The sequence below is a fragment of the Oncorhynchus mykiss genome, chromosome 6 (genome assembly GCF_013265735.2).
Source record: "Oncorhynchus mykiss isolate Arlee chromosome 6, USDA_OmykA_1.1, whole genome shotgun sequence".
NCBI lineage: Eukaryota > Metazoa > Chordata > Actinopteri > Salmoniformes > Salmonidae > Oncorhynchus > Oncorhynchus mykiss.
The window spans coordinates 39,732,983-39,751,580 of NC_048570.1; the positions used below are offsets into that span (position 1 = coordinate 39,732,983).

An 18,598-nucleotide genomic window follows, 5' to 3' on the forward strand; every position below is an offset into this window, starting at 1 on the left:
TTCCATTATTCCAATGATGAGCAGAGTAAAACCAGCAGAACTGGAGCCAAACCAGTCCTCAAAGCCTCTTTGAACATGAAGCTCAAGAGACACACCTTTCTGTCATCCATTCACGCACCCATGTCAGTCAGCCATGTTTCTGTCTCTCTCTTGCCCCCCGGACATTTGCATTATTTATTCTGTCCTCGTTGTTTTAGCTGAAATCAGCACTGTATTGGTGTTGCCTTCTACAGGCAGCTTCATGTTTACGTAGGAATACCTATAACCTGTAGGATACCCTACTACACTTAAACAGATCAAGTGCTTTGCACTGTCAGTCCTCTGTCTAAACATGTTGGCCAAATGTTTGCAGTTTGATTGATTTGCCATTTGTTCCTTATGCTTGTATATCATTCCACTGTGCTTGAGACAGACCTGGAGGTGATTGTTGAAGTATGTAAGTGACTGATCGCAAAATATGGGTCATCATACATAAAAATGATTATAATAATAGGAGTGATTGATATTCCGGTTCTAATGTACGTCTTTAACCTTCTTTGATAAATGAGGATTTAGCCAATCCGTTATAAAAACCAGTATACATTAAAGAAGTATACAAACAGACAATGAAAACATATGCTAGGGGGTACAGCAAATGACAGATTATACAAAGACCTTAAAATAAACACACATTGATTGTTTTAACAGCTTTCTAATTAGAAAAATGTAGAATGGTCTTAATGTACTGCTCAAATTCCTTATAGAAAACATGGACGTTTTTTTATTAGTGAATTTACATTTATGAATATGACATTTTTCAATTAGCACAATTAGATTGGAGGTCAAATTGTTTTTCTTTATCCTTTTGATGGTTAAGGAAACTGAGCTGCACATTCTCCCATGAAAAAGAAAAGTAATCAAGAATATTAACAATTATAAAACTATGAATATCTTAACATATATATATGGAAAACTGTTTCTGGATGCTCACCACAAAGAGTACAGTTAATGTTTTTTTGAGTTTCTTCAGGTAATGATTCGCAGGGTAATATTTCTGGATCATTCTGAAAGAGACCTCTTTGACCTTGTTAACAAGCAGGTATTTGTGTGGTAATAACCAGACTTTTTTCCAACAGATATTATTGACAAATGTATTCCAGTAAATTGTGACATAAGGAATGGATACAATATCCTTTTGAAATAAAGCAGGTATATGTTGTTCTGAGGGAGCAAGGAGAAACACATTTTTCCTATTGAAGAGTCAACTGGATTAAGGGAGGGTAGGTCAAGAAGGTGAGGTCTGGTTACACCTATAAACAACATGAGAGTTCCAGATGGAATAGCATCAAAGACTATGGCGAACTCTAGGTGTAACAGGGATATTGTAAAGTGATAAAAAATTCCTCATAATTGAGTAACAATCAGGCATTAAAAAGCTGACTCACCAGCAGAATATTATTGAGCCAGTTGTCTTTGAAAAACAGATCATTTTGTAGGAATCTTATCAATGTTATTAGTTACAAAGTAACAAAACTGAAGCCACCAAAATGGGAGAAGATATGAGGGATGAAATTCCAAATTGAAGTTGGATTCTTTAAGAAATGTTTAGCACAGTTAATCTTAAAAGTATTATTCAATGTTCATAACGACAGGTTTCCCCAATATTGCCAATCCGTTTCGACCGGTTTCTCGAAGAAAGCAAACGTCAGGCTCATTCCCCGCCCTCTTTCCGTATCAACGCACGGCAGTTACACAGGGAGGGGACTATGAGACTCTTTTTGCAAATTGCTTGAGTTTGACACCCCATTCGTCAAACGCTCACAGCTGACCCACCGGCAAAAGCACTGGAGGAGAAGTAACGTAGGACGGAGTAGTAGGATGCTCTCACAAAATTGGAGGTTTGTGAATAAGGCTATGTTACGGCATTGATACACTGAATAATAACATTACTTCAGCAGTCTACACTGGGAGGCTGTCATATTACCATATGTGATAGGCTAAACATCTTAATTGATAATCACGTCAGAGTTTGTTCGACATTTGAGGTTGAAGGGATTTTTAGTTTGAAGTCCGTGTTGTGGCATCCGTTTTTGGGATGCCTGTTATTCTGTGTTGCTGCAGCGCTGAACGATTCCTGTTTTCATCACGTCTCGTGCCAGTCCTCTAGCGCTGGTTGACATGGGCCGGTGATGAGTCTTGACCGAGGAGTTACTACCGGGATTACTATGACGAAATTCCTTTCTGTGAAGACTAATTGCATAACACATCTTAAGTGTTCCATTAAGGAATAACTTCCTCATACCTAAGGGCGTTGCATAGAGCCCCTCAAACATTTCCTTAAGTAAGGACATCATTTAAGGGTTTTACGGTAGTTTGAAGGCAGGTACTGCAAGAAAGACTCCGGTTACCATGGATACGACTTGAATCATTTACTGAAGGTCTTGTCAACGAGATCGCAAAATTGAACTTCTGCGTTCAAGAAAGGAGAAACGAATTGATTCCGAAGATATTAAACCATTTATTTTAGTTCTCAACTTGTTTCTATTACTTTCTAGCACGGCAATCTAATTTAGAGTAGGTAGTTTTGTAGGGCGTGGATTATGCACCTTCCATTGTTTAGCTAGCTAACTGGTGGCTGTATTCCTTTTGAAATCAGGGCAGAGGAAAGCGACATTCATCTCCACAAATGCTGTTTACATTGATATCCATACTGAATGATGCAGTTAAGGGACATCATGGGCACCCTTAACTTGATCACTTAATTTAAGGGGGTAATTCGCCCGAAAATGTTTTGTGCGACTGATTTAAAGTTAAGGAAACGTTAAGGAAATAAATACATGTAAGACGTTTTACGCTACTGGGCCTTATTTGAGTACTTAAATGCATGCGTTCTCACTTGAAGTAATCACTCACTGATTAAACGTGTCTGGAGAGGTGACAGTAAGGGTTCCCCTTTCACCAACCCAGTCCTGTATTTAAATAGACAAGTATCTCAAGACCAGTTTGTTTTTGTATGAACCTCTGAATCCTTCCAAGTCGCTATGCAATCTATACTTAAAACATTTAAATTCATAAACCCTTACTTTATTTCAGTAGCTGAAATAAAAGATGCCAGAAATGTTCCAAGCTAATTTCTCAAATTTGTGCACAAATTTAAGTCCCTGATAGTGAGCATTTCTCCTTTGCAAAAGTAATCCATCCACCTGACTGGTGTGGCATATCAAGAAGCTGATTCAACAGCATGATCATTACACAGTTGCACCTTGTGCTGGGGGAAAAAGGCCACTAAAATGTGCTGTTTTCTCACAACACAATGCCTCAGATGTCTCAAGTTTTGAGGGAGGGTGTAATTGGCATGCTAACTGCAGGGATGTCCACCAGAGCTGTTGCTATAGAATGTAATGTTAATTTCTCTACCATAAGCTGCCTCCAACATCTTTTTAGAGAATTTGGCTTCCAACCAGTCGCAGACCACGTGTATGGTGTCATGTGGGCAAGTGGTTTGCTGATGTCAATGTTGTGAACCCATGGTGACAGTGGGGTTATGGTATGGGCAGGCATAAGCTACAGACAACGAACACAATTGCATTTTATTGATGGCAATTTGAATGCACAGAGATACCATGATGAGATCCTGAAGTCCATTGTCATGCCATTCATCCGCCGTCATCACCTCATGTTTCAGCATTATATTGCATGACCCCATGTCGCAAGGATCTGTACACAATTCCTGGAATCTGAAAATGGCCCAGTTCTTCCATGGCCTGCATTCTCACCAGACATGTCACCCATTGAGCGTGTTTGGGATGCTCTGGATTGACTTGTATGACAGCGTGTTCCATTTCCCGCCAATATCCAGCAACTTTGCACAGCCATTGAAGAAGAGTGGGAGAACAATCCACAGGCCACAATCAACAGCTTTGATCAACTCTATGTGAAGGAGATGTCGCAAATGAGGCAAATGGTGGACACACCAGATACTGACTGGTTTCCTGGATTTCCCCTCATTGTCTATACGATTTAAAGATGTGGGTCAAAAAGAAAATACAAGTATTATCAGAGTCTTTTGGGGGTAAAGGACAGTCTACCGGTGTCCTAGCTAGCACACAATGTCCTTCGCTAACACCTGCCGAACATCTGGCCTCACCGTCGTTTACAGAACCGTGGGAAAGTAGTACGCAGCAGGCGGGGGTTGAAGGAAACAGTTTACCGTGTCCTAGCTAGCTACCTATCCTGCCTGCTGTGTACCGACGCACACAATGTCTTTTGCTCCTGCCTGCCAAACACCTGCCGTCGTTGACAGACCTGCAGGAAAGCAATGCCCAACAGGTGGGGGAACTTTTACCCTTCTCAGCCCATCCAGCTTTACACTCGTGTCCCCCAGAGTCCGGCTAGTACATAAAGCATCCTCCATTCAGGCTGCAAAGGTGTCGGGTCCTCCTTAACTCGATTTAATGGCCCCGCCTGCCTAAAAGAACTGGGAAAGTATGCATACTGTCATAATAAAACACAATTTTCCAGCACCATTTTCATGGGTAAAAAAGACTGCTGCACTGAAGTGTGCAACATTTAGAAGTTGTCCGAAAATAGTGGTGGGAAATTGTTTTATTAAGATGGTCCGCATATTTTCCCTGTCGAATCGAGTTAAGGAGGAAACTGACACCTTTGCAGCCTGACATGAGGATTATTTATGTACAAGCAGGCTGCCAGGGGGGCATGAGTGTTTAGCTGCCTGGGCACTTTAAAGTCAGACGCAGATGACAAATGATGTAAAAGGAATATTAGTGCCATCTGGTGGCCAGTTGGACTAGCTTCATCAGGGTCCCTTACAAAAAAAAGATTGCCGTTTTGAAACGCAATAAAATTGCAGTAACTGCAGTCGAATGTGTTATTTTAGAAGCAGTCATTGCAGAATAACTGTTGAACTGAAAATTACTGCAGTAGTAGGCTACGCGTATTTTGGACACCGTATTTGCAGCATACTGCAGTTATAATGCACTCTGACTGCAATCTTTTTTTGTAAGGGGTGGGAGCTGTCAGACAGGAAAGGTGTCAATTGCATAAACTGAAATTAACATGTGAAAGCTTGTGTGTGTGTGTGTGTGTGTGTGTGTGTGTGTGTGTGTGTCTTATAATGGTGTCACCATGTCAACCAAAGGTTTGAATGACTCAGACATCCAGTGCTATCCCATTGTGTGGCACCACACCTTATCAGTAAAACAGGAAACCTGCATGACCTATAAAGTGTTGTGTAGATCCACATGGTAGTGCAGTTTGCCCAAGGAATCACCTACTATTTTATTATGTTGATCTTATGTTATGTTGATGCCATTATTATTATACAAAATTTTTTTCACCTTTTATTTAACCAGGTAGGCCAGTTGAGAACAAGTTCTCATTTACAACTGCGACCTGGCCAAGATAAAAGCAAAGCAGTGTGACACAAATAAAAACTGAGTTACACATGGAATAAACAAGCATACAGTCAACACAATAAAAAAGTCTATATACAGTGTGTGCAAATGGCGTAAGGAGGTAAGGCAATAAATTGGACATAGTAGCGAAGTAATTACAATTTAGAAAATTAACACTGGAGTGATGGATGTGCAGATGATGTGCAAGTAGAAATACTGGTGTGCAAAAGAGCAAAAAAAGTAAATAAAAACAATATGGGGATGAGGTAGGAAGTTGGATGGGCTATTTACAGATGGGCTGTGTACAGCTGCAGTGATCGGTAGCTGATGCTTAAAGTTAGCGAGGGAGATATAAGTCTCCAACTTCCATGATTTTTGCAATTCGTTCCGGTCATTGGCAGCAGAGAACTGGAAGGGAAGTCGGCCAAAGGGGGTCTTGGCTTTGGGGATGACCAGTGAGATATACCTACTGGAGAGCATGCTGGGTGGGTGTTGTTATGGTGATCAGTGAGCTGAGATAAGGCGGTGCTTTACCTAGCAAAGACTTGTAGATGACCTGGAGCCAGTGGGTCTGGTGATGATTATGTAGTGAGGGCCAGCTGGCGAGAGCATACAGGTTGCAGTGGTGGGTGGTATATGGGGCTTTGGTGACAAAACGGATGGCAGAGTGTTTGAGGCTATTTTGTAAATGACATCTTCGAGGATCGCTAGGATAGTACATTTTACGAGGGTATGTTTGGCAGCATGAGTGAAGGAGGCTTTGTTGCTAAATAGGAAGCCGATTCTAGATTTAATTTTGGATTGCAGATGTTTCATATGAGTCTGGAAGGAGAGTTTACAGTCTAGCCAGACACCTAGGTATTTGTAGTTGTCCACATATTCTAGTCAGAACCGTCCAGAGTAGTGATGCTAGTCGGGCAGGCGGGTGTGGGCAGCGATCGGTTGAAGAGCATGCATTTAGATTTACTAGCGTTTAAGAGCAGTTGGAGGCCAAGGAGTCTTCTATGGCTTTGAAGCTTGTTTGCAGGTTTGTTAACACAGTGTCCAAAGAAGGGCCAGATGTATACAGAATGGTGTCGTCTGCGTAGAGGTGGTTCAAGGAATCACCCGCAGCAAGAGCGACATTGTTGATATATACAGAGAAAAGAGTCGGCCCGAGAATTGAATCCCTCTGGTACCCCCATAGAGACTGAGGTCGGACAACAGGCCCTCCGATTTGACACACTGAACTCGATTTGACACACTGACACACTGAACACACTGAACACACTGAAGGCTGTTGAGTCTGCCAATAAGAATACGGTGATTTGACAGAGTCTTGGCCAGGTCGATGAAGACGGCTGCACAGTACTGTCAATTATCGATGGCGGTTATGATATCATTTAGTACCTTGAGCGTGGCTGAGGTGCACCATTGACCAGCTCGGAAACCGGATTGCATAGCGGAGAAGGAACAGTGGGATTCGAAATGGCCAGTGATCTTTTTGTTTGTTAACTTGGCTTTTGAAGACTTTAGAAAGGCAGGGCAGAATCAGCGTATTCGTCAATGTTGTTGTCTGACGCAATACGAAACATGTCCCAGTCCACGTGATGGAAGCAGTCTTGGAGTGTGGAGCCATTTGAACCTGGTGCTTGAACATGTACAGCCAGTTCAGGGCATATCCTGTAGGCTTACTTGTACTCGTATCTAAATTATACAGGCAACATTCTAGTGTTGAATGGCCCATGAATCATCCCCCTGTCTGGGTGTAGTGATGGCCCTGGGGATTTGTGCCGTTAAAGGGAGCTGCTCCACTAAGACGATGGCATTTTCCCGTTTGAGCAGAAGCCCATCCTCTCTCCTCCTTGACCCGGTAACCGAGGAGTGAGGAAATTCGTTAGTAGGCAAACAGAAGACGGTCCTCCCCACTTCGATAGCCTCCTTTCGGCGAGGAAGCACAAGTGTATCCTACCGGAGTTCTTCACCGAAGTGTTTAGAAATCTGCCACACCCCCTTTGAATCAGCTATTGTTTTCTCGAAGGAGAAAGCATGCAAACATTTAAAAACGATATGCTACTTATCTATTTATCAAAGTAATTTGGTGGAGAGTCTCATTTCATACAACCGTATTTCCGTCCACTTTCATGCTCTTCGCAGTCTTTCCTCGATTACCTTTGACCTTTTTCAAAAGAAGGCCAGATACGAGAGAGGATGCAGGAGTTGAGCAAAGGCCACTGTTTCCCTCATAAACACTCTTCTGTTAAAGACCCACTGCAGTCAAATGTGATTTCTATGTGTTTTGTATACATTTCCACACTGAGGTTGGAATAATATTGTGAAAATTTGTGTAAGCTGTTTTAAAAAGACTGCCTGAAAACTTCAGTCTGTTTTTGTGGGATGGAGTTTTGGCCTGCCTGGTGACATCACAATGCTGGAAATGAGATAATAGACCAATAAGAAATAGTTCCAAACCTCTGCCAATAACTACTAGTTTTTAGTTTTCCTCTTCCCCCTCAAGCAAAATTCTTGCTAGAGAAATTGCTCTTTGCTAAGAAGCTAGAAGTTTTTTTTTTTTTTTTTTGACCATTTTAATTTAAAAATATACTTAATTTAAGTAAGGTACTTAATTTTTAGCCGGCAATGATTTGATATTGAGATAAAAACGGTTGCATTGGACTTTTTCCCCCAAAACCAGTCAGATATCATTTGATTGTTAAAGCTCAATATTTTAACTTTTTGGGGGCGACCTGAACAATTTCACATAGAAATGTGAGCTATAGATCTCACTCATTGCCAGGTCTAAGAAGTGGTAGATCTGTTCTATGTGTGCTATTTCTGTGCTTCCTGTAAAGGTTCCTTTTTGCATCAAACAGCTGAAAATACAATATTTTTGGTTATGGAAAATATATTTCACGGCGTTTTAGATGGTACAATGATTCTCTACACTATACTTGCTTGTTTTGTCACATTAACTGAAATTAGGCAAACTATCAGAATTTTAGCAACCAGGAAATGGCAGAGCGATATCTGTATAATGCACCTTTTAAAGCCTACTTATCTTGGAAGTTTCAAATGGCAGGCTTTGCCAGACAACCCTGTGTATCCCGTAGTCTGGAACTTTCTACACGGTCTGTTCTGTTGGATTTTGTAGACTGCAGGTTTGAGTTGGAGAAGTCTCTTCTCAACGACACGCAGCGCACAGTACTTGTTTGTATTTTGGAATACTTTTAAGTAAAGTACTTCCAAAAGACTGAATTTATAGTTTCAGGCATGTTCAGGTTCAGCTCGTCTTCCTCCCCCCACCCTTCCAGGTTGTAATTTTATTGAATAGAGAGATGTCAGGACAGTAACCCTAGCCTCATGTAGCTGTTCTCTGTGAATGCCATTTATCCTTAGCTTCCTCCCGGTTAATAATGGGTATCATTGGTTGACCGATCCAGTGTTGCTCCTTAATCTGTCTGTGTGGATCCTAATCTTCCCTCCCGCCAAATTCTATTGTACGACTAATAGCCCATGTCAACGTCTTCCCATTCAAGATGACCTGCATTCTAAATATCAGTTCACCGTTCCCAAAGCTGACGTTAGTTGTATAACAGAATTATTATAGTATTGTCTTTAGTATAATGACTGTTCCTGTGTGCACGTGTGCCACACACTCCAGTGAATGAGTGCTTTGCTGTTCCCTGCATGCTGACTGTCTGTATTTCCAAATGGCACCCTATTCACTATTTAGTGCACCAGAGCCCTATGGGTGAGGAAGCCTGACTGATGGCCATTGTACTGTCAACACTCCATCCCTTGTCTTCCAATGAGATACTGACCAAGAGGAGAAAGCAAAGCTGATTGGACTCATTTCACTTCAACAATACAGCCTTTCATTCAGGGCTGGTATATTGTATATGGCCCATCCACTTTGGTCACAGAGTATTTGAATATGGTGCATGCTTATGTATAGAGGGAATTGGAGTGATCTAGAACTAGAACATGCAAATGTTATGACCATTTAAGTCAAGAGAGTAAGATTGAAATTGAAGGGATGTTATTTCAGGTGGATCATCCCGTCCAAGAAAACTACTGTAGGACTGCGTGAACGCATACATCTGATCTCTGGGTTAGTGCTATACGGAATTCTTGGGACATCCCTACCCATAACCCTTACCATAACCCTGACCTAACCCAAACTCTTTTACATTTCTACTTCAATTGGGTGACGTCATAGTTGGATGTCCCAAGGATCCCGGATAGCAAGAACCACTGTCTTACCTCTGTCACAGCACTGATCTCTAACCTCTTACCTGTGTGTGTCCTCCTCCAGGACGGCTACAGGAGCTCAGAGAGACATGGAGTTCAGGGATCTAACGGCCAGGGCCGGACTCTGGTATGAAAACTTCATGAAGAATGCAGGTGAGGATCCGTCACTAACTGCTGTCCAGCGACACATAGATTTTTAGTTTTGGTATTAAAAAGGTAAATGTTCAATTCCAGTGGAAGCCAGAGGATAATGCATAAAAGCCTTATGCAACATTCTCTTCCATTGTGTTACTTGGTGGAAACGGACAGATATAGACTCTTCATCTAGCCATGGTTGGTCTTTTGGGGTGGATGAAATGGTGCTGATAATTACAAGCCATGGGAATCGACTCCAAATCTACCCTCTTAAACTTGTTCATATTGGTGTATCTCAGTTGAATGGTTGGCTAGATAGCATGATGTATTGAGTTATGTTGAATCACACTGAACCCTTCTCTGCTTTCCAGACCCCAGGACAGAGGACTGGTTTCTCATGTCATCGCCGCTCCCCCAAACCATAATAATCGTGGCGTACATCTACTTTGTCACCCGGCTGGGGCCCAGACTCATGGAGAACCGCAAGGCTTTCCAACTCAAAGAAATTCTCATTTTCTACAACTTCAGCGTGGTCGCCTTGTCCCTCTACATGTGCTATGAGGTGGGTCTCTTTCTCAATGGAATTCTGACAGGCTCTAGTGTTTGTTACTGCCTCGTCTACGATCCTGTTTAGCAAATAAACTCAACCATCGTGGTTTTCAATTTGTAATACTTTACACTACATCCTTTAGTTTCAATGTGGAGACAGTGCGTTTCAGTTGGCGTCTAGTCTTTGTTTAAAAGAGAGCAAGCGCAACAACAACTGTGTTGTGATTAGGAGTCTGTTGATTTGAATGAATTGTCTCTTACTGTATGTAGTATGTGATGTCGGGCTGGGGGACGGGCTACACGTTCCACTGCGACCTAGTGGACTACTCGGACTCGCCGCAGGCATTGAGGGTAAGAGCGGTAGAATGTGACGCAACCTGCTATACAGTACAGGAAGACATCTTCAAACTACTAGTTCTGGTAGTTCCTTTGTCTCTATTGACACCCATTCACCTGTGGATTCCTCCACTGACTCTAGAATGCTAACAAACTTTTGGAACAAAGAATCACTGAGAGCAGGCCATTCCATAGCCGTGACTCACACCACGTTTTCTGTGTTGCATAATGCCATTAGTCGTGTGGTGAGGCCTGTTAGGTCACCACCATTTTGAATTGGATGGTTTTGCTTATCTGTAAGAAATGTAATTATTCCTGTCTTGCTAACCTCGCTCTCCTCCTTTTAGATGGCTGGGACGTGTTGGCTCTACTACTTCTCAAAGTTCATAGAGATGTTGGACACAGTAAGCTGATTCCCTTTAGTACAGCTTTCTGACTGTCTGTGTCTCGCTTGTTCAGTTGTCTGTTTTTTTCTTTGTCCCAATGCAGCTGTTTTTATATCAATATGAAATCATCTCTGGGTAACAATCAAGTACCTTACTGTACTTGAAGCAGGAAGCACCAGTGACTAGATCGATACAAAAGTGGTCAGATGAAGCATATGCTAAGCTACAGGACTGTTTTGCTAGCACAGACTAGAATATGTTCCGGAATTCTTCCTATGGTATTGAAGAGTACACCACATCAGTTATTGGTTTCATCAATAAGTGCATCAATGATGTTGTCCCAACAGTGACCATTTGTACATACCCCAACCCCCAACCAGAAGCCATGGATTACAGGCAACACCCACACTGAGCTAAAGGCTAGAGGCTGCTGCTTTCAAGGAGTGGTACTCTAACCCAGAAGCTTATAAGAAATCCCGCTATGCCATCTGACTTACCATCAAACAGGCAATGCGTCAATACAGGACTAAGTTTGAATTGTACAAGACCAGCTATGACGCTCGTCGGATGTGGCAGGGCTTGCAAACCATTACATGCTACAAAAGGAAGCACAGCCGAGAGCTGCCTAGTGACACGAGCCTACCAGACGAGCTGAACTACTTAAATGCTCGCTTCGAGGAAAATAACACTCAAACCTGCATGAGAGCACCAGCTGTTCCGGAAGACTGTCCGCAGCCAATGTAAGACCTTTTAAACAGGTCAACATTCACAAGGCCGCAGGGCCAGACAGATTACCAGGATGTGTGCAGCGAGCATGCGCTGACCAACTGGCAAGTGTCTTCACTTTCAACCTCTCCCTGTCGGAGTCTGTAATACCAACATGTTTTAAGCAGACCACCATAGTCCCTGTGCCCAAGAACATTAAGATAACCTGCCTAAATGACTACCGACCCGAAGCACTCACATCTGTAGCCATGAAGTGCTTTGAAAGGCTGGTCATGGCTCCCATCAACACCATTATCCCAGAAACCCTAGACCCACTCCAATTTTCATACCGCTCCAACAGATCCACAGATGATGCAATCTGTATTGCACTCCACATGGCCCTTTCCACCTGGACGAAAGGAACACCTACATAGGAATGCTATTCATTGACTACAGCTCAGTCTTCAACACCATAGTGCCCTCAAAGCTCATCAATAAGCGAAGGACCCTGGGACTAAACATCCCCCTCTGCAACTGGTCTTCCTCACAGGCCGCTCCCAGGTGGTAAGGGTAGGTAGCAACACATCCGCCACACTGATCCTCAACACAGGGGCCCCTCAGGGGTGCGTGCTTAGTCCCTGTTCACTCATGACTGCACGGCCAGGCATGACTCCAAAACCATCACTAAGTTTTGCCGAAGACACAACAGTGGGTCTGATCAACGACTAGACAACACATAGGGAGGAGGTCAGAGACCTGGCTGTGTGGTGCCTGGACAACAACCTCTCCTTCAACGTGATCAAGACAAAGGAGATGATTGTGGACTACAGAAAAAGGAGGACCAAGCACGCCTCCATTCTTATCGATGGGGCTGTAGTGGAGCAGGTTGAGGGCTTCAAGTTCCCTGCTGTCCACATCACCAACAAACTAACATGGTCCAAGCACACCAAGATAGTCGTGAAGAGGGCACGACAAACCTGCTGATTTAGAAGGTCCTGTGTAGATTGTATTTTCAACCTGCAACTTTTTAGGAAATTACACTGATCACATTTTTTCAGACTTTTACAGTGTTAATTTCATTAGCTGTTGTACAATATGATATAAACCACAGGGAAAAAATGAATTTTGACTGCACTGGGCCTTTAAGTTAAATGGCTGAATTCTCCCTTTCTTTCAGATCTTCTTTGTTCTGAGGAAGAAGAACAGTCAGGTTACGTTCCTCCATGTCTATCATCACTCTATCATGCCCTTTACCTGGTGGTTTGGGGTCCGGTTCGCTCCAGGTACAGTATACAAGGGCTTGAATTGGTACAGTGACTGTACTAGCACATTGGTGTCATAACTCCTAATGGATTATACCAGCAGATAGTGATGGAAAATGTCAGTATTCATTAAGCATGTTGTCTTCCTTAGTCGCTGTTGTCAAATTGGAACACAGAAACATGGCCACTTAGGGATAGCATTGCCGTATAGCAGTTATTCTCAAACGGAGGTACGTGTACCTCCAGGGGTACGCGCAATGCCGTCGGGGGTACGCCAAATATTTTTTTTTTTTTTTTTTTCAAACAGTTCATTTATATTTTCCAACAGGGCTATACATTTGTGTGAGTTTTTTTCTCACCAGAGTGGCCTCGTTTCACTGCCAAAAATCAAATTAAACCATCTAGTGTTCAGCGAAATAACAACATAATGTCAAATACAGTCAAATAATTAACATCCAATCACATTAACCGTTACTCTCTCGCGGGAATTCCACTAACGGTCCGTATGTAGCCAAACGTGGCTGCTGCTCATGTTGGCAAAGTTAACCATCTTCACTGTAGTGTCCAAAATAGTATTTCAAGCTGTCATGCATTCCCTTGGCAGCAAGAGCCTTTCGTGGATGCTGCAGTGTACCCAAGTGTTAACACTCCAGTTAACTTTGCCTTAATCATAGCCTCACTGGCAAGCAGTTGCTCCCGACAACACTTGGGTACACTGCAGCATCCACGAGAGGCTGTTGCTGCCAAGGGAATGCCTGACAGCTTAAATACTATTTTGGACACTACAGGGAAAATGGTTAACTTTGTTAAAGCAAGGCCCCTGAACTCTCGTATATTTTCTGCACTATGCAATGAAATGGGCAGCGACCATGTAACGCTTTTAAAACATACAGAAGTGCGCTGGTTATCAAGGGGCAAAGTATTGACACGTTTTTTTGAATTGAGAGACGAACTTAAAAGTTTTCTTTACTGACCATAATTTTCACTTGTCTGACCGCTTGCATGATGACGAGTTTCTCACACGACTGGCCTATCTGGGTGATGTTTTTTCTCGCCTGAATGATCTGAATCTAGGATTACAGGGACTCCCTGCAACTATTCAATGTGTGGGACAAAATTGAGGCTATGATTAAGGAGTTAAGGAGCTCTTCTCTTCTCTGTCTGCATTAACAAGGACAACAGACAGGTCTTTCCATCATTGTATTATTATTTTGTGTGCAAATGAACTCAAGCTTACGGACAATGTCAAATGTGATATAGCAAAGGACCTGAGTGAAATGGGTGCGCAATTGCGCAGGTACTTTCCCGAAACGGATGACACAAACAACTGGATTCGTTATCCCTTTCATGTCCTGCCTCCAGTCCACTGAACAAGAGAGCCTCATCGAAATTGCAACAAGTGGTTCTATGAAAATTGAATTTAATCAGAAGCCACAGCTGGATTTCTGGGTTGCCAAATAGTGTTCTGCCTTGGGAAATCGCGCTGTTAAAACACTGATGCCCTTTGCAACCACGTACCTATGTGAGAGTGGATTCTAGGCCCTCACTAGCATGAAAACTAAATACAGGCACGGACTGTGTGTGGAAAATGATTTAAGACTAAGACTCTCTCCAATACAACCCAACATTGTTGTAGATGCACAGAGTTATGTGCATCCTTTCAAGCACACCCTCTCATTAACCTGTTGTGAGTTATTCACAATTTTCAATGAACAAATAAGGTTTTATATGTAAAATGGTTAAATAAAGAGCAAAATTATTGATTTATTATTTGCGCCCTGGTCCTATAAGAGATCTTTGTCACCTCCCACGAGCCGGGTTGTGACAAACTCATTCTTATGTTTCTGACCCTGGTGCTACAGTGGGTACGCAGCTGGAGGTTGAATGTTTTGAAGGGGTACGGGACTAAAACATTTGGGAACCACTGCCCTGTAGAACAAAAAAAATCCTAACTGCTAATTGCTCATCTCGTCCTCTAGGTGGCCAGGGGACATTCCATGCCCTGTTGAACTGTGTGGTCCATGTCATCATGTACTCCTACTACGGCCTGTCTGCCCTGGGCCCCGCCTACCAGAAGTACCTCTGGTGGAAGAAGTACCTCACCACCATTCAGCTGGTACGTACTGCACTGCACTAGACTAGTGTGGGAGTTGAAATTGAATTTGAATCAGAAGTCATACGTTTTTATGAACAAGGATAGGATTATGTTAAAAACAAGTCATATTTGACCTTCCTCTGTCTGTCCTCCAGATCCAGTTTGTGATCGTTACCACCCACATCTGGCAGTACTTCTTCATGAAGGACTGTCCCTACCAGTTCCCCATCTTCATCTACATCATTGGCCTCTATGGCCTGGTCTTCCTCCTCCTCTTCCTCAACTTCTGGTACCACGCCTACACCAAGGGCAAGAGGCTTCCCAAGGTACTTCAGGCCAAAACCTGGGCCCACCCCTACAACAAAACCAACGGCGAAATAACCAACGGGAATGGTTTCCACTGTGACAAGGATAAGTGACAGGAGATCAGTCAATCAGGCTCAGGATCAAGGGTCGATCTCATTTGAATATGAGCCTATTCATGAACTGAAATGGAATTATAAACATGGAATTTATAATTTAGAGTACTGGGGTGTATTCACTAGGAACCAAACGGATAGGTACCTACGTGAATTTGTCTAATAGAAACGGTATTTTTCCATTTGGCGTAAACGGTTTCCATTGCAACAATTTTTGGACTAATGATTTCATCCCAGGTTAGGTATGCAGGAGTTTGGTTTTCCAATATAAAAGTCAGTGCACTATTGAACTCAAAGAGAATTGACCCCTCACCTCTGGACCTTCTGATATTGTTCTTTTCTCTCTGCTACAGCAATCTCTAAGAGTTATGAACCGAGGCTCTACTGGACTTTTTGTATTAGATATTTTAAACTTTTATACCTGTGCTTTTCTTTCCTGTTCAGGATGAAAGCACAAGTTCAGTGTTTTTACATTTTTTATAAACAGATAGTTGATGTTAGACGTGTGTTAGGTTAGCCAATGTTGGGGCAGTTCAGTAGCTTTGTCCCCACCAGCCCAAATTACCTTTGCCGTTTAGAGTTGGTGCTGAACCTCTCTAGCTTAGGCTGTAGAATTCAGCTTTATAATGTGACCTTGATTTCAGCTGGTTTCTATATTTCAATACCTGTACTTTAAAAAATAATTTTAATACATTTTCTATGCATTTAATTGTAAACAATTTGTATATTCTGCTACTGAAAGTGTAGCAGGATTTTGTCTGTCTTGAGTATGTGAGCCATCCTCCATAGTTGAGGCCTGATGTATTTCCTGGGTCTGGTCACATGGCTGGGAAAAACTCTGGGCCCTACCCATAGTATACCTGTAATGGTGGAAGGATACAGGATAACAATTTTGCCAGTAAGAACCGATGTTTACATGTATACTGAGTGGAGTGTATTGGTGTTGACCCCCCCCCCCCCCCCCCCCCACCTTTTCATCAATTCTGCACCCATTTCTCTCTGGTTTGAGTCACAGCCTCTACTGGTGCTGAGAAACTTTGGAAGCCAACCTGCTCCTACTGTTAAAGAGCTGTAGGCCTACTTGAATCTCATTGAAATCTGTCTGTATTATGTCCAACAGAAGTGACGGTGTGACATTTGAAGCCAGAGAGAAAAGTGTAGCACTGTTCTTGCAGGGACCGGAGCAGAGTGCACATTTCGCTTTAGCTCTGTCGCAAGCAAAGAACGACACATTTAAAAAATATATAAAAAAAACTGTAGCCATTGTTTACCACTGCATGCATATTCGTTTTATATCCACTCTTCCAAATTGAGTTCAGTCCTTATGCCATGCGAATGACAGTTAGTATGCTTTCTCACTGGGTGTGTTCACATTTGTTTTTCGCCTTCGAGCTCTGCTCAACTGAGGACACAGCATTAGCTAAGTGTAGGATGGGCCTCCACAGGTGTAGTATAACCCCAGTGCCTGGGGTGTAGGCTGAGTCCAATAAGCAACAGCGATCTAGCTGATTTGAAATGTATTTGCTGATGTTAGCTCTAGTGTGAGCGTGTTATCCACCATGGGTTACTGTTCAGTGCCTTTGTCTAAGCCCCTCCAGCCATGATGCCGCTAATTTTGTATAAAAACAGTAATGTGTAAAGTAATTATTTTTGTATTTATATAAAAATAAATGCTGTTTTATACATCACCTGTGTTATATTATTGGGGCTTCGTTTGTAAGCAGTTCAAACAGTTCAAATAATTTTTACTTTTTGAAATGGGTGAATCTTGGATGGATGAATCTGGAGTGCACATGTTGACAATTTTAGACACTGGAATGATAAGAAAGCAGCACAGCTGACCTCTGAGGCACATGAACACTACTCTGAGAACATATGAATACATTTTTCTACTGGGAGGTGCTTTGAAACAGTGTCATGTTTTACACTGGTCTGGAACTACACTATAATTATTTCAATCTGTTTTTGTTCATTTTTAAATTATTATTCAGAATTGTCTTAACACTTCAACCTTTTCAGTACTGAAATTGGTTGTGGACATTGATTAGAGCCTGAGCTTTAATCCCACGAAATGACACTATGGGCCCAATTCAGACCTTTAAATGAAGGCGTGGCGGAGGTGTTTACAGATACGCCATATTCTGACCTAATTCCACCACCTTTATGTGCGAGGAAACCAATGAAGGTCTAGCGAACCTACCGGTTCCAAGTGGGAAAAGCATCTACTTTATTTTTTTGATAGTGATAACACCATTCTCCAGATCCATTTTTTGTCACATGAGCCGAATACAACAAGTGTAGACCTTACCGTGAAATGCTTACTTACAAGCCCTTAATCAACAATGCAGTTCAAGAAATGGCGTAAAATAAATAGCAACAATAAAATAGAGGCTATACACAGGGGGTACCGGTTAATCGAGGTAATTTGTACATGTAGGTAGGGGTAAAGTGACTATGCATAGATAAACAGCGAGTAGCAGCAGTGTGAAAACAAAGAGGGAGGGGGGGGGGTGGAGGCTTGCTGTGTGGTAGCAGAGAAAACAGTGACTTGGGTGGCTGGAGTCGTTGACAATTTTTTGGGGCCTTCCTCTGACACTGCCTAGTATATTGGTCCTGGATGACAGGAGGCCTGGCCCCAGTGATGGTAGTGCGAACAGCCCAGCACCTCTGTAGCGCCTTACGAGCAGTTACAGCAACCGGTCAGGATGCTCTCGATGGTGCAGCTGTATAACATTTTGGGGACCCATGCCAAATATTTTCTTCCTGAGGGGGAAAAGGTGTTGTCGTGCCCTCTTCACGACTGTCTTGGTGCGTTTGGACCAGGAAGTTTGTTGATGTGGATGTGTGACACGTTTAGAACTCATACAGTGGGCCTACTCACAAAATCATTCAGAATATCTGGAGACATTTTATGTACCTCTTTTGGGTAAAGTAAAAGGAGAGGAAAATGTTACATACCATATGTACATCAGAGTTTAAAGTCACATTCTGAATCATCTTTATTTATGCATGAACTATAGAGTATATTCCCCCATTACTAAACCAGAACCAATCTCCCTGGTGTAGGCCTAGGAAACCTATTTTTTCC

The 18,598-nt window shown here is 42.5% G+C and overlaps 1 protein-coding gene across 2 annotated transcripts; it reads left to right on the forward strand.

Moving 5' to 3' along the window:
* The first annotated feature begins 1,720 nt into the window (after positions 1–1,720).
* Positions 1,721–17,198, forward strand: LOC110525928 (elongation of very long chain fatty acids protein 7). Of its 2 annotated transcripts, none has more exons than XM_021606448.2 (8): positions 1,721–1,877; positions 9,688–9,776; positions 10,130–10,320; positions 10,578–10,658; positions 10,991–11,047; positions 12,912–13,017; positions 14,976–15,112; positions 15,247–17,198. In XM_021606448.2, the coding sequence occupies exons 1-8, from the start codon at positions 1,858–1,860 to the stop codon at positions 15,508–15,510; spliced, it is 945 nt and encodes a 314-aa protein (XP_021462123.1). In that variant the 5' UTR covers positions 1,721–1,857; the 3' UTR covers positions 15,511–17,198. The 2 variants fall into 2 exon arrangements, with proteins under 2 accessions (XP_021462123.1, XP_036835988.1); XM_036980093.1 differs by lacking the exon at positions 1,721–1,877 and adding an exon at positions 3,945–4,308.
* The last annotated feature ends 1,400 nt before the right edge of the window (positions 17,199–18,598 follow it).

Coding starts and splice junctions, on each gene's coding strand:
- LOC110525928 (XM_021606448.2), top strand. CDS start 1,858: ATGCTCTCACAAAATTGGAG. Junction 11,048..12,911: donor TCATAGAGATGTTGGACACA/GTAAGCTGATTC, acceptor CCTTTCTTTCAG/ATCTTCTTTGTTCTGAGGAA. Junction 13,018..14,975: donor TGGGGTCCGGTTCGCTCCAG/GTACAGTATACA, acceptor CTCGTCCTCTAG/GTGGCCAGGGGACATTCCAT.